We start from the raw sequence: 18,628 nt of genomic DNA, 5'->3' as shown, positions 1-18,628 counted from the left end.
CTACCTCTTTACAGATAGTAAAAATACTACAGGTTGTTTTAATGCCATTTGCAAGAAAGAAAAAAGATGAGGAGTTCACATGTTCACTGATGACCTTATCTAAGTCCTACGCCACGGGTCTCTCAGTTGTAAGGTAATAGAACGGGGGCATGACTTATTCTCAGTATTATTAAAAAATGGCCTTTTGTGTTTAAGTATGTATTTTTTTATTTTTGAGATTGTAATTAAGTAATTATGCCCTGCTATTTTGGTCCTTTAAACTGTCCTATGTGCCATGTTTTCCAGATTCATGGCCTCTTTTTTTCCCATCTTTATTAACTTGGGTATTTCTTATTTACATTTCAATTGTTATTCCCTTTCCCGGTTTCTGGGCCAACATCCCCCTAACCCCTCCCAGTCCCCTTCCTTATGGGTGTTCCCCTTCCCATCCCCCCCCATTGCTGCCCTCCCCCCAACAGTCTAGTTCACTGGGGGTTCAGTCTTAGCAGGACCAAGGGCTTCCCCTTCCACTGGTGCTCTTACTAGGATATTCATTGCTACCTATGAGGTCAGAGTCCAGGGTCAGTCCATGTATAGCCTTTGGGTAGTGGCTTAGTCTCTGGAAGCTCTGGTTGCTTGGCATTGTTGTACATATGGGGTCTCGAGCCCCTTCAAGCTCTTCCAGTCCTTTCTCTGATTCCTCCAACGGGGGAACCGTTCTCAGTTCAGTGGTTTGCTGCTGGCATTTGCCTACGTATTTGCTGTATTCTGGCTGTGTCTCTCGGGAGAGATCTACATCCGGTTCCTGTCAGCCTGCACTTCTTTGCTTCATCCATCTTATCTAGTTAGATGGCTGTATATGTATGTCTTAAACACTTGTTCATCACTGCATCTTCAGACAAATGTGTCATACCTTATACTCTGGTACACACACTCCCCATTACCTTCTCCTTCCTCACTCTGCCTGATCCTTTTTCTTTCTCAGTCAGTCTAGTCTTCTGCTTTCTTACCACATGGTGTCCTTATGGAGGGGACCAGTCACTTCTTTTATCCCTGCTGATTCCTTCCCTAAGCTAAAGAAGCAACATGTAGCCTCCTCAAGGTTTGTATGACAACAGGACTAGAATCCTACATCATTGCACCTTTATATTGATATAAGGACCTTATATCTGTTCTAGTACTTTACTAATCTGCTAAAGACCTCTTTCTCTGACTTCCTTTGTTCTGTACAGTGCTGCTGAGTCTCTTACCCACCTTTCCCTGGCCCAAGTGGCCAATATTACAAGGATATTTCAACTGAAATACATCTCACGGCATCTCTCTGTAGAACCAAGAAATAGATTTCATTATCTGCAACACCCTATCTCCTGCTTGCCTTGAAATCTTACCTGGTTTGCATGAGAGACTATGGACTACCCGATAGAAGTAGGGTAAAAAGGGAGCCTGTAGGGTAAAGGTCAACAATTCAACTGTTGGCTTTATTTGGTTACAGTTGGTGGGTTTTCTTTTTTGTTTTGCTTTGTTTTTGTTTTAGAATGGGTTTATTTTGTTTTCTTGTCCTCCCCACACCCAGGGACATGTTGTATGGGGTTTTATGCTTGTTGAAAAGAACTTAAAAGTTAAGACTGTAGCGAGGGGAGAGGTTATGGTAAGAGGATATGGTAGCACTTGGGGAAGAGAAGAAAATGATCAAAATACATTCAAATTTATAAATTGTTCTCATACACACACGCATACACAAATATGAACACAAGCACACACTCATGCATTTCTATAAACACACATACATCATTTGAAACTCAAGATCTAATGTGAAGGAGACCCTGAAGCATTTGTTAACCTGTTTCTGGCTTATTTCATTTAACATCATGATTTTCCATTTGCATACATTTGCCTGATAATATGATGATTTCTGTTCACTTGTTTTGGAGACATAACATTCAGAGGGCTACATATCAGCATGTCGGAAACCTGTTTTGTTTCCAAACTTTTATAGGTGCTGAAGGATCACAATTCATGAATTTGTGATAATATAGGGAGACAATAGGGTGCTGAGAAGGTATATTGTTTTGTTTTGGGATGAAATGTTCTATGAATATCTGTTAAGTCCATTTGATTCATAACTTCTGTTAGTTTCTCTATGTCTCTTTTAATTTCTGTATCCTTGATCTGTCCGTTGATGAGAATGGGTTGTTGAAATCTCCTACTATTATTATGTGAGGTGCAATGTGTGCTTTGAGCTTTAGTAAAGGTTCTTTTATGAATGTAGGTGCCCTTGCATTTGGAACATAGATATTTAGGATTGAGAGTTCATCTTGGTGGATTTTTCCTTTGATGAATATGAAGTGTCCTTCCTTATCTTTTTTGATAACTTTTGATTGAAAGTCGATTTTATTCGACATTAGATTGGCTACTCCAGCTTGCTTCTTCAGACCATTTGCTTGGAAAGTTTTTTTTCCAGGCTTTTACTCTCAGGTAGTATCTGTCTTTGTCTCTGAGGTGTTTTTCCTGTATGTAGCAAAATGCTGTGTCCTCTTTACATATCCAGTCTGTTAGTCTGTGTCTTTTTATTGGGGAATTGAGTCCATTGATGTTAAGAGATATTAAGGAATAGTAATTGTTGTTTCATGTTATTTTTATTCTTAGAGGTGGGATTATGTTTGTGCTTCTCTCTGGGGTTTTTTTGGGGTTTTTTTTTTTGCAAGGAGATTAATATCTTGCTTTCTCTAGCATGTAGTTTCCTTCCTGCATTTTGTGTTGGAGTTTTCCATCTATTATCCTTTTTAGGGCTGATTTGTAGAAAGATATTGTGTAAATTTCATTTTGTGATGGTATATCTTGGTTTTTCCATCTATGTTAATTGAGAATTTTGCTGAATATAGTAGCCTGGGCTGGCATTTGTGTTCCCTTAGGGTCTGTATGACATTTGCCCAGGATCTTCTGGGTTTCATAGTCTCTGGTGAGAAGTCTGGTATAATTCTTATTGGTCTGCCTTTATATGTTACTTGATTTTTACCCTTAATGCTTTTAATATTTTCTTTGTTTTGTGCATTTGGTGTTTTGAGTATTATGTGACAGGGGCAATTTCTTTTCTGGTGCAATCTATTTGGAGTTCTATAGGCTTCTTTAAGTTTATGGGCATCTCTTTCTTTAGGTTAGGGAAGTTTTCTTCTATAGTTTTGTTAAATCTATTTATTGGCCCTTTAAGTTGGGAATTTTTGCTGTCTTCTATACCTATTATCCTTAGGATTGATATTCTCAACATGTCCTGGATTTCCTGGATGTTTTGGACTAGGAGCTTTTTGTGTTTTACATTATCTTTGACAGTTGTGTTGATATTTTCTATGGTATCTTCTACCCCTGAGATTCTCTCTTCTATCTCTTGTAGTCTGTTGGTGATGCTTGAGTCTTTGACTCCTGATCTCTTTACTAGGCTTTCTATCTCCAGGGTTATCTCTCTTTGTGCTTTCTTTATTGCTTCTATTACCATTTTTGTATCCTGGATGATTTTGTTCAATTCCTTAACCTGTTTGGTTGTGTTTTCCTGTATTTCCTTAAGGAATTTTTGTGTTTCCTCTTTAAGGGCTTCTACTTGTTTACTTGTGTTGTCCTGTATTTCTTTAAGGGAGTTATTTATGTCTTTCTTAAAGTCCTCTATCATCATCATGAAATGTGATTTTTAAATCCAAATCTTGCTTTTCCAATGTGTTTGGATGTCCAGTATTTGCTTTGGTGGGAGAACTGGCCTCTGATAACGTCAGGTAGTCTTGGTTTCTGTTGCTTAGGTTCCTGTGCTTACCTCTCACCGTCAGGTTGTCTCTGGTGTTAGCTTGTTTTGCTGTCTCTGACAGTGGATTGACCCTCCTGTAGGCCTGTGTGTCAACACTCCTGCGGACCTGTTTTCTTTCAGCCAGATCTGGGAGCAGAGAGCTGCTCCTGGGTTTGTGTGACCTGAAGCCTCGAGGTGGGTTCCTTGGTCTTACCTCTGCTCTCAGGTATTTAGGTGCTCCTGGTAACTGACTGTCAGCTCTTAGTGCAGGCAGAAACCCTGACTGTTCCTAGTTCCCTGTGCCCAGAGGGAAGAGAGGGCACTAGGCAGGTTCCTCTTGGATCAGCAATGTGAGCAGAAGTGGTGGTCTCCTGTGAGATCTCAGGATTGTCCCCGCTTCTGAGGGTCCAGCTCTCTCTCCCACAGGATTTGTGTGCAGGGAGCTGTGGGTCAATAGCAAGTTTTTAAAGCACACATTCAAAACCAGTATCAACCTAGTGCCATTGCATTCACCGAAGATGATACTTTAAGTAAAAGGCACTTGGTTATTTCTACACTGTTAGTTGTGTATAATACACCATGCTGATTTGACAGGATTTCCGTATGCTTGAAATTTCCCAATGTCAGGGTGGATTTCTAATCTCATGAATATGTAAATAAATTAAGTATCCAAGTTAAAAACTCGTCATTAGAATGGAAACCAGGGAGTTCAGTAAATGTCAACCCTGATCCTTGTTTATAAAACAAATTCTCAAGCTGAAATGCCATCATATGCAAACAAGGATGGCCTGTGTTCAATGAGGATACCTTGTTTAACAGGCTGTCCTGTCATTTGCAGTTGCTACCCAGAACAGTTTGCTGTTCCTGAGGATTTGAAAGAAATTGACCACAGGAAGAAACATAAATGGAAATTTCAAAGCAAGTAATTGGAATTAATATTTGAGTAGACACAATCACCCTATCTGGTGGCTACATGTACTTCCAAATAGAGACAAAATATTTGCAATGTTTTAGTCAGTTCTTATTTGCCCTATACAACCCTTACTTGTATTTAAGAAACTTTCAGGTTCTTTTGACTAAGCTATCTGGGTCAAAGCGTGGAGCAGAGAATAAAGGAAAGGCCATCTAGTAACTGCCCCACTTGTGAGATCCATCCCATATGCAGCCACCAAACCCAGACACTATTGCTGATGCCAAAAAGTGCTTGCTGACAGGAGCCTGATACAGCAATCTCCTGAAAGGCTCTACCAGAGCCTGACCAATACAGATGTGAATGCTTGCAGCCAACCATCAGACTGAGCAGGGGGACCCCAATGGAGGAGTTAGGGGAAGGACCGAAATAGCTGAAGGTGTTTGCAACCCCATAGGATGAACAATAATATAAATCAGCCAGAACACCCCCCGCCCAGTGCTCCTAAAGACTAAACCACCAACCAAAGAATACACATTGGGGGACCAATGGCTCCAACTGTATATGTAGCATAGCATGGCTTTATCTGGCATCAACGAAAAGGGTGGCCCTTGGTCCTATGAAGGCTTGACACCCCAACATAGGGAAACGTTAGGGTGGTGAGGTGGGAGTGTGTGTGGGGGTGGGGGAACACCCTCACAGAAGCAGGGAGCAGAGGATGGAATAGGTGGTTGGCAGACGGGAAACTGAAAGAGTTAACATTTGAAATGTAAATAAATAAAATAAGCAATAATAAAAACAAGTATCTTTGAGGCATAAATAATTGTGCCTCCCTACCCCAATGTGTGTAGCACCCTCCGATCTCGGTGCATAACAAATGTCTCTAAATCAAAATAACGAATGGCCACACATTGACCTTTCCTTCCTTGGCAGCTCCTGGCAGCTCCAGTTCCCATGTCTAATCCCCAATCCTCAGAGCGTCAATCCCAACCATGGGAGCTTTGACAGATTTCAGAGACTGCAGTGGAATGACCAGCGACAGATTTGATAAATCCTGCCACAGGAGAGATTGATGGAGCCAGCAGCATGTGTCATTGCTTCCCCTTGCTCTTCATCAGAAAGTCTTGATGGCTTATCCTTGTTGATTTTGGTCCTTTCAGTTTGCTGAGATTTGGATCCAGTCCCCGCTAGCTCTCCCAAGTTGCTCTGCGATTGTGCCTGCTTGCCAGACTCCGTGTGTAGTTCCAGTTACCACCTCATTTTAATTTGTGTGTTCAGTAACAGCGAGTCTCTTGATACTGACCAAGGCACAGGAATACCATTCTTAACTTCGCTGCTAGTTTGATTTCCCAATATGATCCATTTTCCTGAAGCACTTTCTTCCCGCAACATTTTCAATGCTTAGCAATTTTAATTGTCCTCCAGGGCCCACCATTAAAGATTTTATAAATTACCACTCCTCCCTCCCTGCTGAAAAGGCTACCCTAGCACTCTGAACAAAAATGTTATACATTGTGTGTAGCGACTCAGAGAATACATAGTCTTTTCATGAGAAATATTCATCAGGTAGGATGATGAAGGAGTTTGGGGTGGCAGTTATGGTTCTGTCCCTGGAAGATACTCTGTATCATCCAGGTAAGGATAAACTTCCTCAGGTCTCAGTGAGGCTTTGTCAATCTGGAATTTCTACACTGTCGTCTTTGCCGTCTGCTATGTTTCTCTGTGTCTCAGTTCAGGTCCTTCTGGCACCATGGGAAACCAGACCATCATTGCTTACCTCAGAAGCCTGCTCCCAGGGATGGACTCCTTTCCTTAAAATGATGAATATATCATTAAATATGGTGATGATAGGAAAATGGTACTTGCGATCCCTCTGGCCTGGCTTTAGGGATTTATTTTTATTCCTGAAGGTGCCATCTCTTTCTTGGTGAAGAATGAAGGAACAACAGCAGACACTGGAGAGCTAAGAGGCAAATGTGCACTCTGGACCAAGGCCACCCCAGGGGCTGTATTAGGATGAGGCAGATAAATACAATTGGCAGTGTTTTCTGTCAGTCTTCTCCTGAGGTGCAATTTGGAGGTCCCCTTCCTCTGAAACATCAAGAGCATAGTAAAAAAGACAAAATAGTCATGAGTCCTCAAAAAGAGTCCACAGCCAGACACATGGCACCAGCTTAAGACCCTCGAAGAGCTTTGTGGGAGGAGTAGAGGAAACAGATTCCCTGACTGTGGAAGTCACTCTGAGAGACTTTGTGACGAACAGCATCTAACCCCATCAGCCAAAGGCTGAAAGTGTGTTATGATGAGTCTTTGCCTCAGTGGGTTTGTCTTTCCACCACTGTCTATGGAGCTGGCCCCCTCCCACCAGTTTCCTAGTGACAAAGGACAATCCCAAATGTGCACTTTGTCTATTCATCTTAAAGGAAAGATAGCCTCATCCAATTTAGGTTCGTGATAACTGCAAACATTTGTATCCATGTAAGAAAGCTTAATGTCCTTTCTGCCAGCTCAGGGCAATCACTTGATTTTCATTGATCCAATATGTAATATGGGAGATGACAGGAGAAAATGGCTGCTGCACCTTTCGTCTTCTTTAAGAGGCCACATTTTTATGTGTACTATGAATCTGTTTTCAAGCCAATACAGCTCATTCTTTCTCATGGTCAAGCTCTTGGGTCCTTCTGTGGCAGTCTGCTCTACCACACTTGTCTGTCACCCACCTTACAGATCCTGGGGCTAACACAGGATGACACCATAGATACCTGACAGTTGGCTCCAGATAACAAGAAAGCTAGCCCTCGTTACTGCTTCCTTTACAGTCAAATACAGTTTTTATTATCACCTTTTCCAAAACAGACAAAAACAGACATGAAAACAAGTCAATGTGAGAATTCTTCCCCTGCAGGAGAAGCATGAGACAAGAAAGAGAAGTGTTGACAGGCCCAGACCAGCTCACAATCAACTGAGCATAGAGGCTTGTGATCATTTAGTTATGCTTGCTAAAGGAGGGAAGCCATCACAGACATAGTACAGTGATTTTAGACAGGAAAGGTTTTCTGCCTTGCATTCTTAGTTATCCAGACTACCACCCTCCCACCTACTAGATATTTCTGCTCCTTCTGTTCTTTCTCCATATTTCATTTTGTACACAGTTAGTAGAATACAAGAAAAAACTACATAGGCATTATTTCAGAGTCCACGACAGAGGATTAGGAGATGAACATTGCCCTCCTAAAAGTAGCTCAAATATTCTTTTTTTCTCTTCCAGGTCACCCCTCCCTCTTTTTTTCCTCGAGGGTTGGCACTGTGGGAGAAAGCAGCTGCTGTTTTCTCTCATGTGACAGATAGTAATGATACTTCTCCGTTCAGTGTTCTGACACTCAACAAAACCTTGGAACTGGAGACAGACAGGGAGGGAAATAAATCTTTTCTAGGTGCTGGCTCAATACTATGAGCTTTATTAAGGGGCACTGGCTTCTTCTTCAGCAAAAGACCTTGCAATGCTAGCTGAGCCGGACTCATTGCATTGGATGCTTTGATACTGGTCTGCCCCCTTCTTTGCTCAGAATTTTGCTGTCAGACTCTGCAGGTTTAATTAACAAATTAACACGAATGACCGAGAGTTGTGTTTTCTTCCTTTCTTGCTATAACACCAGGCTGGACAATTAATTTTTTAGCGAGAAAATGTTTGAAGTTGTATTAACAGTATGAAAGGTAGCTCTCTCTAGTTTAAACTTGCAAGAACCCACATGGAAATCCTTAGGACTTTCAAATGTATCTATCTGATAGTTAGAGATTATTTTATTTGAAGATACTAGTCTTGAGGTGCATATCCATGGAAATAAGCTATAATTCTCTACACGGATTACCATTGTTTATTCATTAATACCTGAGATTTTGCTATTATGCATATTTATCATAAGGGAACCTCGCAATAAAACATAAATACATTCTACCTTGATCTTCTACTCTGTTCTATGTGATTATGGATACAGAAATGTAGGTCTGGTGACCTTGGAAAACTTCTGAATCTTTAGAAAGTTGCAGAATGTTGTTAGATAATTTAAAGTGGTTTTTCATTGCTAGCAAGCATTTGTGGAGACTACTAAAATAATTAAATGCAGATGTATGAGCTGTAGTTGGAAGGAGTGTTTTGTTGGACCATAAGCTTTTGGAAAATAAGGCCAGGGGGAGACTAGGTATGCAGGCGAAAGCTTACCAAGAAGGTGTGTTTGGAAGTGAGCAATAGAGAAGGATCAGCACCAAGGACAGAGGTAGTCCTTTGGCAGAAGAGTAATGTTGATGAAAGACTGTAAAACAGAAAGGTTTTTTTCTGACCTACATTTATGCACAATGGTATACACATGCTCTTTATTAGCACCAACATTTTCACAATACTACACAGAAGCGTGTGTGTGTTTAAAGCATGTAGTACACCCAGGAATTCTTTTTTCTACCTAGCGTGGCAGAAAACATGGATTACCACCACAATAAAATACCTGAGTTGATAAAATTATTAAGAGAAAAGACTATTTGACTCATGGGTTTTTGTCAGCTATGAGTCAACATGTCATGGTAGGAGAGTATGGCTGAGCAAGGCTGCTACTTTATGGCCTAATAGCTCAAAAGTGAGTGAAGAGGGTACTCTGGTCTCATGGTGACATTTAGGATATGTCAGCAGTGACTAATGGTCTTCCTACAATGCTTCTCCATTCAAAGGTTTCATTACCACCCACCAGTGTCACTGAGAAACCCTGTGCTTTCCACATGAACTTATTAGGGATGTTCAGCATCCTAACTTTGGCAAATAAGGGTAAAGTAGACTTCTAAAGCAGGATTTTTGAAACAAATGTCATAGTCTTCTTTCTTGGAGGATCAAATACTATACAGTAGAGCGAGTGAGTGGCTTGCATTAATACCCAACCATCTCAGTCTCTGTGGATTACAGGATGTGTTTTGGCTAAGTGAACAGTGTCATAATTGGGCTTTTTCAAAGAGCAGTAAATACTCAATTGAGATAAGTTGGTCTTTGGGCATCTTGATGCTTGATGCTTTGCTGAGTTACCTGGTGATTCATTTGACCTTTTTTTGATTGTACAGTTCATGTGGTGAGAAGAGAAGAGGAGGCAGGTGATGCCTGTACTCAGGACAGTGACTCACCATCTACTCAGAGTGATAGACAGCAAATGCAGAGAAAAGATGTTGATGGTTAGCTGTATTATACACTGGGCACAGGGCAAGAAATAGATGTACCAAATGATGTTTTCCAAATCAGTAGTTGACCATTCTGGACACCAGGTACCTAGAGGGAAAAAAAGGTTCTTTATATTTCCATTAGAGAATAATTGGGTACACGGGGTCCCAGAATGACATAGAGATTACTAGAACAAGAGTGAGAAGTGGAAATGAAGCACAAGTCATAAAAGAAAGAAATAAAAGACATTTTTGGGATCAGAAGGTAGAGAGTTAATCCTTGTCTCATGAACAGTAATTCACAGTGCAGTTGCCCTTTGAGAATGTGGCAGTATGGAATGTTACCACTGGTGGCATTTACCATCTATAAAGTAGCTATAAGAACGTTACACAGGGATAAGGTAAGGAATGGTAAATGAGCTAATATATGTACAATGGTCAGATTACATTAAGAGCTTGGGCTATGTAGACTAGGTTTTTCTTGACTGAGTTTCCTTGTTTGCTCTTACAAAGACAACTGGAGCTTGTGAAAGCCAAACAATGTCTGATTTGAGTTTAGGTTCACTCCATGAGAAGCAACTCGCATGTGACACTGCTTGGGTAACCAGTAGCCAGAGACTGCATAGCACAGAGACTTAGGGTAGACTAAGGCTTAGGGTTGGATTTAGGTCCAAAAAGAAAAGAAGAAAAAACTCCTAATGATATTCTTCTCTACTTCCTGCCTTATTCAGCCATCATCAGAGACGTTTACTTTGGTAGCAGATTGAACAGCTGCTGACACCAACAGCCAGATAATACACAGAGAGAAATAGTCTAAATAGGACATCTCTATGAAATCCCTTCCCTTGGAGTTCAGTGAACCCCACTGAAGAAGAGGCAGAAAGAATTTAAGAGCCAGGGGGGATGGAGGACACAGGAGAGCAAGGCCTCTTGAATCATCTAAGCAAGACCTGCATGGGCTCATAGAGTCTAAAGCAGCAGGCCCAGGGCTTCATGGGACTCTTTTCCTCCCATTGGGCTACCAGGTCCAACTTCAGATATGATAGTTTTGTTTTATCTTATTTTGTCATTTGGTTGTTATTTCTTTGGAGACACTTCTTTTCTAATGAGAGAATGAAAGGGAGTGAATCCTGAGGGGAGGCAAGGGGAGGGGAGGAATTAGGAGGAGTAGAGTGTGGAAATTATAGTCAGGATATATTCTTTGAGAAAAGAATCTATTTTCAATAAAAGGAAAGAGAAAACGAATAAAGACTAGCATTGGGCTGGAGAGATGGCTCAATGGTTAAGAGTAGTGACTGCTCTTCCAAAGGTCATGAGTTCAATCCCAGCAACCACATGGTGGTTCACAACCATCTGCAATAGAATCCAGTGCCCTCGTCTGTTGTGTCAAGGACAGCAGCACATTCACATACATGAAATTAATAAATAAATAAATAAATAAATAAATAAATATTCTTTAAAAAAATAAAGGACTAGCGTTATTGTGTTGCCTCTGGAATTGAATGCATTCTCCTTGACTTGATATTTGGTTTCCCTCGACATGCTCATCCAGACTTACAGAGATAGGCCATACTTATTGGTCTGTTGTCTTGGTCTGGCTCACAACTTTGATTCCTTGCTCACCCCTTTGCCAATTTGAGTCCTATTATCTCTTTAGACCACATTTGCTTCCCCAGAACTCTAGAAGTAGCCTCTGCGTTTCTTTATCTTGGGTTGTTTCGAGCATTTCACAGTATAATTGTGGGATCTTCAGAAACTAAATATTCATTTTACCCTACCCATCACATGTTGTCTATACTATCCAGGGGAACAGAAGACCTTTCGACCAGGCAGAGCACACTATGCCTCCCAATTCACTTTAATGTTTACTGAATGTGTGATTCGCAGCACATCATATAGACCCCAAGTGTCAGTCTCTTCAGTTTTTAAAGTGAAATGTTAATATCTGCCTTGCAGGATTGATATGTGAAACAGAGGTGATGCGCTTGCCTGGAAATGCCAGGTGCTGCTCCTGATGAATCACAGAACAAGGACAAGAGTACGGATTCTGATCTGTCTTCTCTCTTTCTCCCTCCCTCCAGTTATACAGCTCTGCTGAGTTTGGCAGAAGATGGCAGCTTATCCAGGAAGCAGTGGTACCCAATAGGTTTTACTGGTAAGTCTGCCTCCATGCTTTGGCCTAAGATATCATCACCTTCTCTAGCACAGGATGGGATCCTGGAATACCAAACACTTTCAGATACTCTTAAAAGTTGTATCACTATTTTTTCCATAAACCCCTAATGTATCATTAATATTAGTGAACTTCAGATACTTTATAAGTAGTGCTTTGGTACGTTTACATGAACCTGGGATACAGACATTTATTTAAGGCACTATAACTTTTATTGGTTAAGGCAATATATATATATATATATGTATATATACATATATATTGTTCCACCTGGCTCACAACTTTGATTCCTTGCTTACCCCTTTGTAAGTAATGTGGTCTTGCCAATATTATAATATATATAAAATTTTCAAATAAAGGTTTTCAGCATAAAGAAGGAAATCTTAATTTGTTCATCAGCAGTTCTTATCAATGTTCCTTGTGTCAGGTCTTCTAGGCCTCCTTCTTATCCTAGTTTTTACAATCAGTACCCCTATTCTCTCCCTTAGCATGCCAGCTATGTTCTGTGAACTGTCAAACACATATAGGCACAGGGTCATACTCTGCTCCAGCTGCTGTGACAGGATGCTATGGGTTGGTGGAAACAGCCATGTGTCTATGTGAGATCCTGAAGATTGGGAAGATCAAGCTGAAGATAGAATCAGATTTATTTCCCTTTGTGGGTTCTCCTCTTGACCCAAACATGGCTATACCTCTGTGTAGTGAAAAAAAGGGCCCTGATCTCTCTTTTCATTGTCACAATGACACAAATTAATCTATGGTTACCTCACTCTTATGACCTCTTATAAACTGAGTCATCTTCCAAAGACTCAACTCCAAGTGCAATTACTTCAGTCTAGGGCTTTAATTTTTATGTTGGGAGGAACATAGACATCCAGTCCATAACCTAAAAGTATAGATATAGATGACAGAGGTATTTACATTTGCATGAGTGTTAGTGACAGAGACTGTACTGTAACTTTTTTGTAGTATGCTGAATTTATGCACATACCCTCATATCTTAAATAGTTACAAATAAGCTATCTATAAGAATTCACATCTTGTAGATCTATTGCATATAAATAGTAAACCACATGATATAAAGCGTTATACATATGAAAAATAAATAAGAGAGGAAGGAGGAGGCAGAAAAGTATAGAACAGAAATGAGGTCTTGAAAGTCATAATCTTGATTCTCCATTTACCATGCTCCTAATTCTCTAATACATAGCCTCCCCCATATCAATAGGTTACTCAATTTGAAAATCACCCAAGCGATAAAAGTTAATTTTGACTTTGTGTTTCCAACCCAAAATCCAAGAAATGTCAGAACAAAGTTTGGAGCAGTCTAGCATGATTTTGATATTGAATTTAGTGAAAGTGTTAGAATGTATATCCTTACACAGAAGAACGAACACTAGTTCATTCAGAACTGCCCATAGAAGAGACACCCAACCTGGCCCCAGACTTCTGTAAAACTAGCTCACAGGAGACATTATGTATTCCTTATTTAAACAACCTAGAATCACCAGGACAGTGGCATTCAGGAGCCAATGAGCTCTGTAAGAAGGGCTTTGTTATCTTGATGTCCCTTCTGAAATCACATTGGACTGGCATGATGAAGGGACAACCTGCTAGTTGATGGCAGATGCACTCCTCACTGCTTCTACACTTTCCTCAGAGAGGAGCACATGTTTACCTGTTGCTCTCTCTCTGTGTGTGTGTGTGTGTGTGTGTGTGTGTGTGTGTGTGTGTGTGTGTGTGTGCCTTTGATTATTTGGTTAGATAAGGTCTCCTGAAAGCCAGACTGGTCTCATAATTCTTATGTATATGTGGTTGGCCTTGAACGCATGATCTTCATGCCTCTACCTCACAAGCACTGGAACTACATATGTGTGCCATGACATCCAGCACTTGCATGTCATAATTTCAAATACTTCATTAAAGTCCCTGTGGCTTTTGAAAGCTAGAGAGCTTTGTTAGAGAAATTTCCTTTCTTTTTAAAAAATTTCATATATTCATTGAATATCTATATGCCCCCCCTCTCCTCCCTCAAAGTCCTCCTATCACTTCCCACTCTCTCTTAAATTCATGATGTCATGGCTTTTTACTTTAATTAATATGTAAGTACATACGTAAATGCAACCCTCTGAGTTCACTTAGTGTCACTTGGTAGTGAGGAAGAATGAGTCTTTCCCAGAGTTGAGTTCCCTAATTAGCTATCCAATACCAAGGCGCATCCCTAGGGAATGTTTTACAAAGTTCATATAGAGGCTAGGGATTCGGCGCAGTTAGACTGCTTGCCTAGCATACAAAATGCTCTGAATTCAGTACTCAGCACTGCACAAACTTTGGTGATACGTGTCTGTGCTTGGAACAGTAAGGAAGCTGATCATTATAAGTTTCATGCTGAAAGAGCTACAAGGACAATAGTGTCTGAGAGGAAGGAGGAGGAGGAGAAGGATGGGACGAGAGGAGGGAAACCTGAAAGGTTAGGACAATCGATCTAGAAATGTCTATGTGAAGTGAAACCACTTATTTTTCTTCCTTTTCTTCTTTCCTTTTGTTATTTTGTTTCTGAAATGTGTGTCCGTGTGTGTGTGTGTGTGTGTGTGTGTGTGTGTGTGTCTGTGTGTCTGTGTGTCTGTGTGTCTGTGGTGTGAGTCCACACTATGACATCAAGTGGTGTGTTTGCTCTACCACTCTGCCTTATTTCCTTGAGAGAATATTTCTCAGTTAACCTGGAGCTAGACTGGCAGACAGCAAGCCCCACAAACCCTCCTATCTCTGACCTCTGCGCAGACAGACAGAAAGACAGACAGACAGACAGACAGACACACACACACACACACACACACACAGTGCTGCGGCTGCAGACAATCATGGCTTTTTACACGGGTGTGAGTACTTAAATTAATATATTCCTCCTTGCCTGCCATGTACACTTGTATCCGGGAAAATAGATCCAACTCCAATTAAGAACCCTCCTTCCACTATCACAGTGAGTCATCTCTGACTGACTGGATGCCTTGAAGCCTGCTTCTGTTTTTCCAGTTGCTGGCCATGTTGGGAATACCCTTTCAAACACCAAGTTGAGCTCTCTCAGGCCTAGGGGTCTCAGTCTCCACTAGGGTCAGCTTGTTAAAGATTTATCTATTTTTATGGCATGTGGAGAGCTGTTTTGCCTGCATTTTGTATCAGGTGCATTCAGTGCTTTCAGAGGTCATCAAATACCCTTGGAATTTGAACTTCCGATGTTTGTTAGCCACCATGTGGGTGATGGTAACCTTACTGTGTCTTATGGTGAGAGCAACTCTCATCCTCTGAACCATCTCCCCAGCCCCCTCTTTATATATATATATATATATATATATATATATATATATATATATATATATATATAAACAATATTTATTTATTCTTTGTTTTTTACAGTCCAGGCTTCATTCCCCTCTTAGTCTGCCCCCCTAACTGCTCCCCATCCCATCCTTCCTCCCACCCTCACTCTGCTCTACATGGAGATGTCCCCAGCATCCCATCCACACCTCATCAAACCTCCCCACTCCCTGGGCCAGACCTCTCATTGAGGCCAGACCAGGCAGTCCTCTGCTGTATGTGCGTCAGGGGCCTCAGATCAGTTGGTATATGCTGCCTGGTTGGTGTCTCAGTGTCTGAGAGATCTGGGGGATGGGGAATGGTTGAGACTCCTGGTCTTTCTATAGGGCTGCCCTTCCTCCTCAGCTTCTTCCAGTTTCTCCCCAATTCAACCACAGGGCTCCCAGTTTCTGTCCATTGGTTGAGTGCTGGTATCTGCTTTTGACTTCTTCAGGAGGGCAGCCACACGAGGCTCCTGTCTGAAAGCATACCACACCATCCATAACAGTGTCAGGCCCCGGGGCCTCCCCTTGAGCTGGATTCCAATTTGGGCCATCACTGGACCTTCTCTCAGGCTCTTCACCACTTCTGTCCCTCCCTACAGTTCCTTTAGAGAGGAACAATTCTGGGCCAGGGCTTTTAACTGTGAAATGGCAACCCGTCCCTCCACTTGATGTCCTGTCCCTCTACAGGAGGTGGGCTCTACAAGTTCCCCCTCCCCATTGTGGAGTACTTCATACAAGTTCTCTCCCTTTGAGTCCTGAGAGTCTCTCATCTCCTAGGTCTCTGGTACATTCTGGAGGGTTCCCCGACCTCCTATCTTCTGAGGTCCCCTGTTTCCATTCTTTGTGGTGGGCCTCAGGTCTTCTGTCCTGTTCCCCCCAATACTTGATCATGTTTCCCCTCTTCCCCTCCCTGCTTCCTCTCCCACCCAGATCCCTCCCTTCCTTTGCCCTCTGTGATTGCTTTCTTCTCCCTCCCACGTGGGATTGAGGCATCCTCACTTGGGCCCTTCTGCTTTTTAACCTTCTTGAGTTCTGTGGATTGTATCCTGGGTATTCTGTACTTTTTTGACTAATATCCACTTATTAATAATGAGTACATACTATGTATGTCCTTTTGGGTCTGGGTTATGTCACTAAGTATGATATTTCATTTTCTCCCATGTTCATGAGCTGCCCATCATTTTTATCTATTTTTTGTAAAAATTATAAAGTTGTTGGTGGTGGTGTGTATGGTGTGTGTGGTGTGTGTGTGTGTACTTTATGTATATAGAAAGAACTCAGATACATACCCTTTTAAAAGGGTAATCATCCTAGTTTATCATAGAAAAGATAGTGATACTTGTTAATGGAGGAGCTATAAAGGATCAACCTTTCCATAAATCAGGCTTACCAGAGGCTGCAGGTATATGCACACAGACCATAGCACTAGAGTGTACACAGTAGAACTCAGGACATGTTTGATTTCAGTTTGTTCCTTAGCAATATAATAAGGGAAAGGTTTACTTAAAAGGACAGGCAAGGAAGGCAAACCTGAAGGCATGCCCAGCTTAGTGTACCTCAGTTTCAGACTTACATGAAATCTTATTTTCACATGCCATTATTGTAAGCAAGACAGACCTCTTTCCTTTGTCACTCATGCTAGCTCATCCTTTCCTATGAATACTTTAAAGAAGGTTTTCATTCTACAGGTAGATTTCTAAATCTACAAATGTCACAAAATCATCACCTTTCAAAAGCACTGTACACTACAGTTTATGAATTCTAACTAGTCTGTTCACTATGTAAAATCAGTAGCTCTGTATTGTTTTTATTTTTTCCTATTGTGAACATGAGAACACATCTTTCCCCAGTCAAGCATTAGCAGTGTGCAAGTGCTATTTAAAGTTAAAGCTCTTTAATTCTCATAACAGTTTTCTGAGGGAAGCTACCCATTAGCATCATTAACAAGAGAAGTCTAAGACAAAGAATGGTTAAGTAATTAGACCAAGGGCACAAAGGTGCAAAGTAAAAGAGGTCATTATTTCAGTGATGGGTATCTCCAAAGTCCATTTCTACTTCATGCCTGGATGCTATTGCCTCTGCTGCTCACCCTAGAGCTGGAAATCGAACGCCCTAGACAGATGAGTAGTCACAGTTCAAAGGTATCTTGGCTGTAGTGTCTGTCTTTGTAGCTTTCCAAATATATTTGGCCTTTGCCCTCATGAATTTCAGCTTGCCTGGCATTGCCTGGCCAGAGAGGGCACAGCATCCTGTGAGATACACAGCTACTGTGGATATCTCTTGGTCTATAGCCACATGATCTATGTTCTGACACTGAACCTCTTCCTGAGTCCAGCAAGAAATCTGTCAATCAAAGCAATGTGTGTTATTATATTCACTCCTGGAAACTAGTTGCTGCAAATTACATAGAAACCATGAAACTGTTGAGGAGTTTTCATCTAGCTTTAATTAAAAGAGATGTCCTTTAATCACTGCTGCTCCAGCCTAGCAAGAGGGTGTGACTAGCTCTCAGGTGGTTTTCTCCAGTGTTAAATTGAATCATTAAATGACCATGGGTAATAATATAGCACTTTCCACAGGAGTGCTGAACATGAAGATAAAATCATAGGTTTTCCACATCATCAAGCTCTCTTGAGAATTACCTGGGAGAGGCAATAGTCACACCGCCCCTGGAAGCAATCAATGCCAATTGTAAATAATTATGGGATGCAACATCTTATTCTTACCTTAACTAGTGATTGCTAGCAATACTGGCATAACAACTATAAATAGCAACTTTCATCCCGATATTTTATATTCCTTCCAGAAGTGATTTAAGACCTCACATAAAACATGTCTAAGGACAATGTTGTTTTAATGGATTAGCGTTTCTTCTTATTTAACTGAGGACAGTCATAAATATGCCCTTTCCTATGTGAGAATCTATGTCTTTGTTGGGAAACAGTTGATGGGTAAGAGCCTTAGGGACACTGAGTTCAAACTTTATCATTTATTGAGAAAGGGATTGTGGGAAGTGAAGTCATGTGTTATCCCTGATAATTATCTGCAGAGCCCACTAACCAGCAGTAACAGAAACATCTAAAATAAGCTGACTTTGCATATGCTGCCTCCATTTCACAGGTGTTGGTTTTAGCCTTAGAATGGCCTTCTCTGCTTTGGGGCATGGAACAGACACTTTCATCGTTAGACTTAATAGTTTAGTAGTTCCATCAGCTGCCCTGAATGTTCTGTTTTCAGAGATCAAA

General features: G+C 41.1%; 1 protein-coding gene across 9 annotated transcripts in view; it reads left to right on the top strand.

Annotated features, from left to right (window-relative positions):
* Sorcs1 (sortilin-related VPS10 domain containing receptor 1) overlaps nt 1–18,628 on the top strand; it is a 513,248-nt gene that overhangs the window by 323,887 nt on the left and 170,733 nt on the right. For all 9 annotated transcript variants that reach the window (NM_001438077.1, XM_087565405.1, XM_087565378.1 and 6 more), the window contains 1 exon segment: nt 11,933–12,006. In NM_001438077.1, the coding sequence (NP_001425006.1) occupies nt 11,933–12,006 (74 nt within the window).

The sequence above is a fragment of the Rattus norvegicus genome, chromosome 1 (assembly GCF_021556685.1).
Source record: "Rattus norvegicus strain SHRSP/BbbUtx chromosome 1, alternate assembly SHRSP_T2T, whole genome shotgun sequence".
Taxonomy (NCBI): Eukaryota; Metazoa; Chordata; class Mammalia; order Rodentia; family Muridae; genus Rattus; species Rattus norvegicus.
Note: the sequence above shows the minus strand (reverse complement) of the source record. Positions and strands in the feature narration are given on the sequence as shown.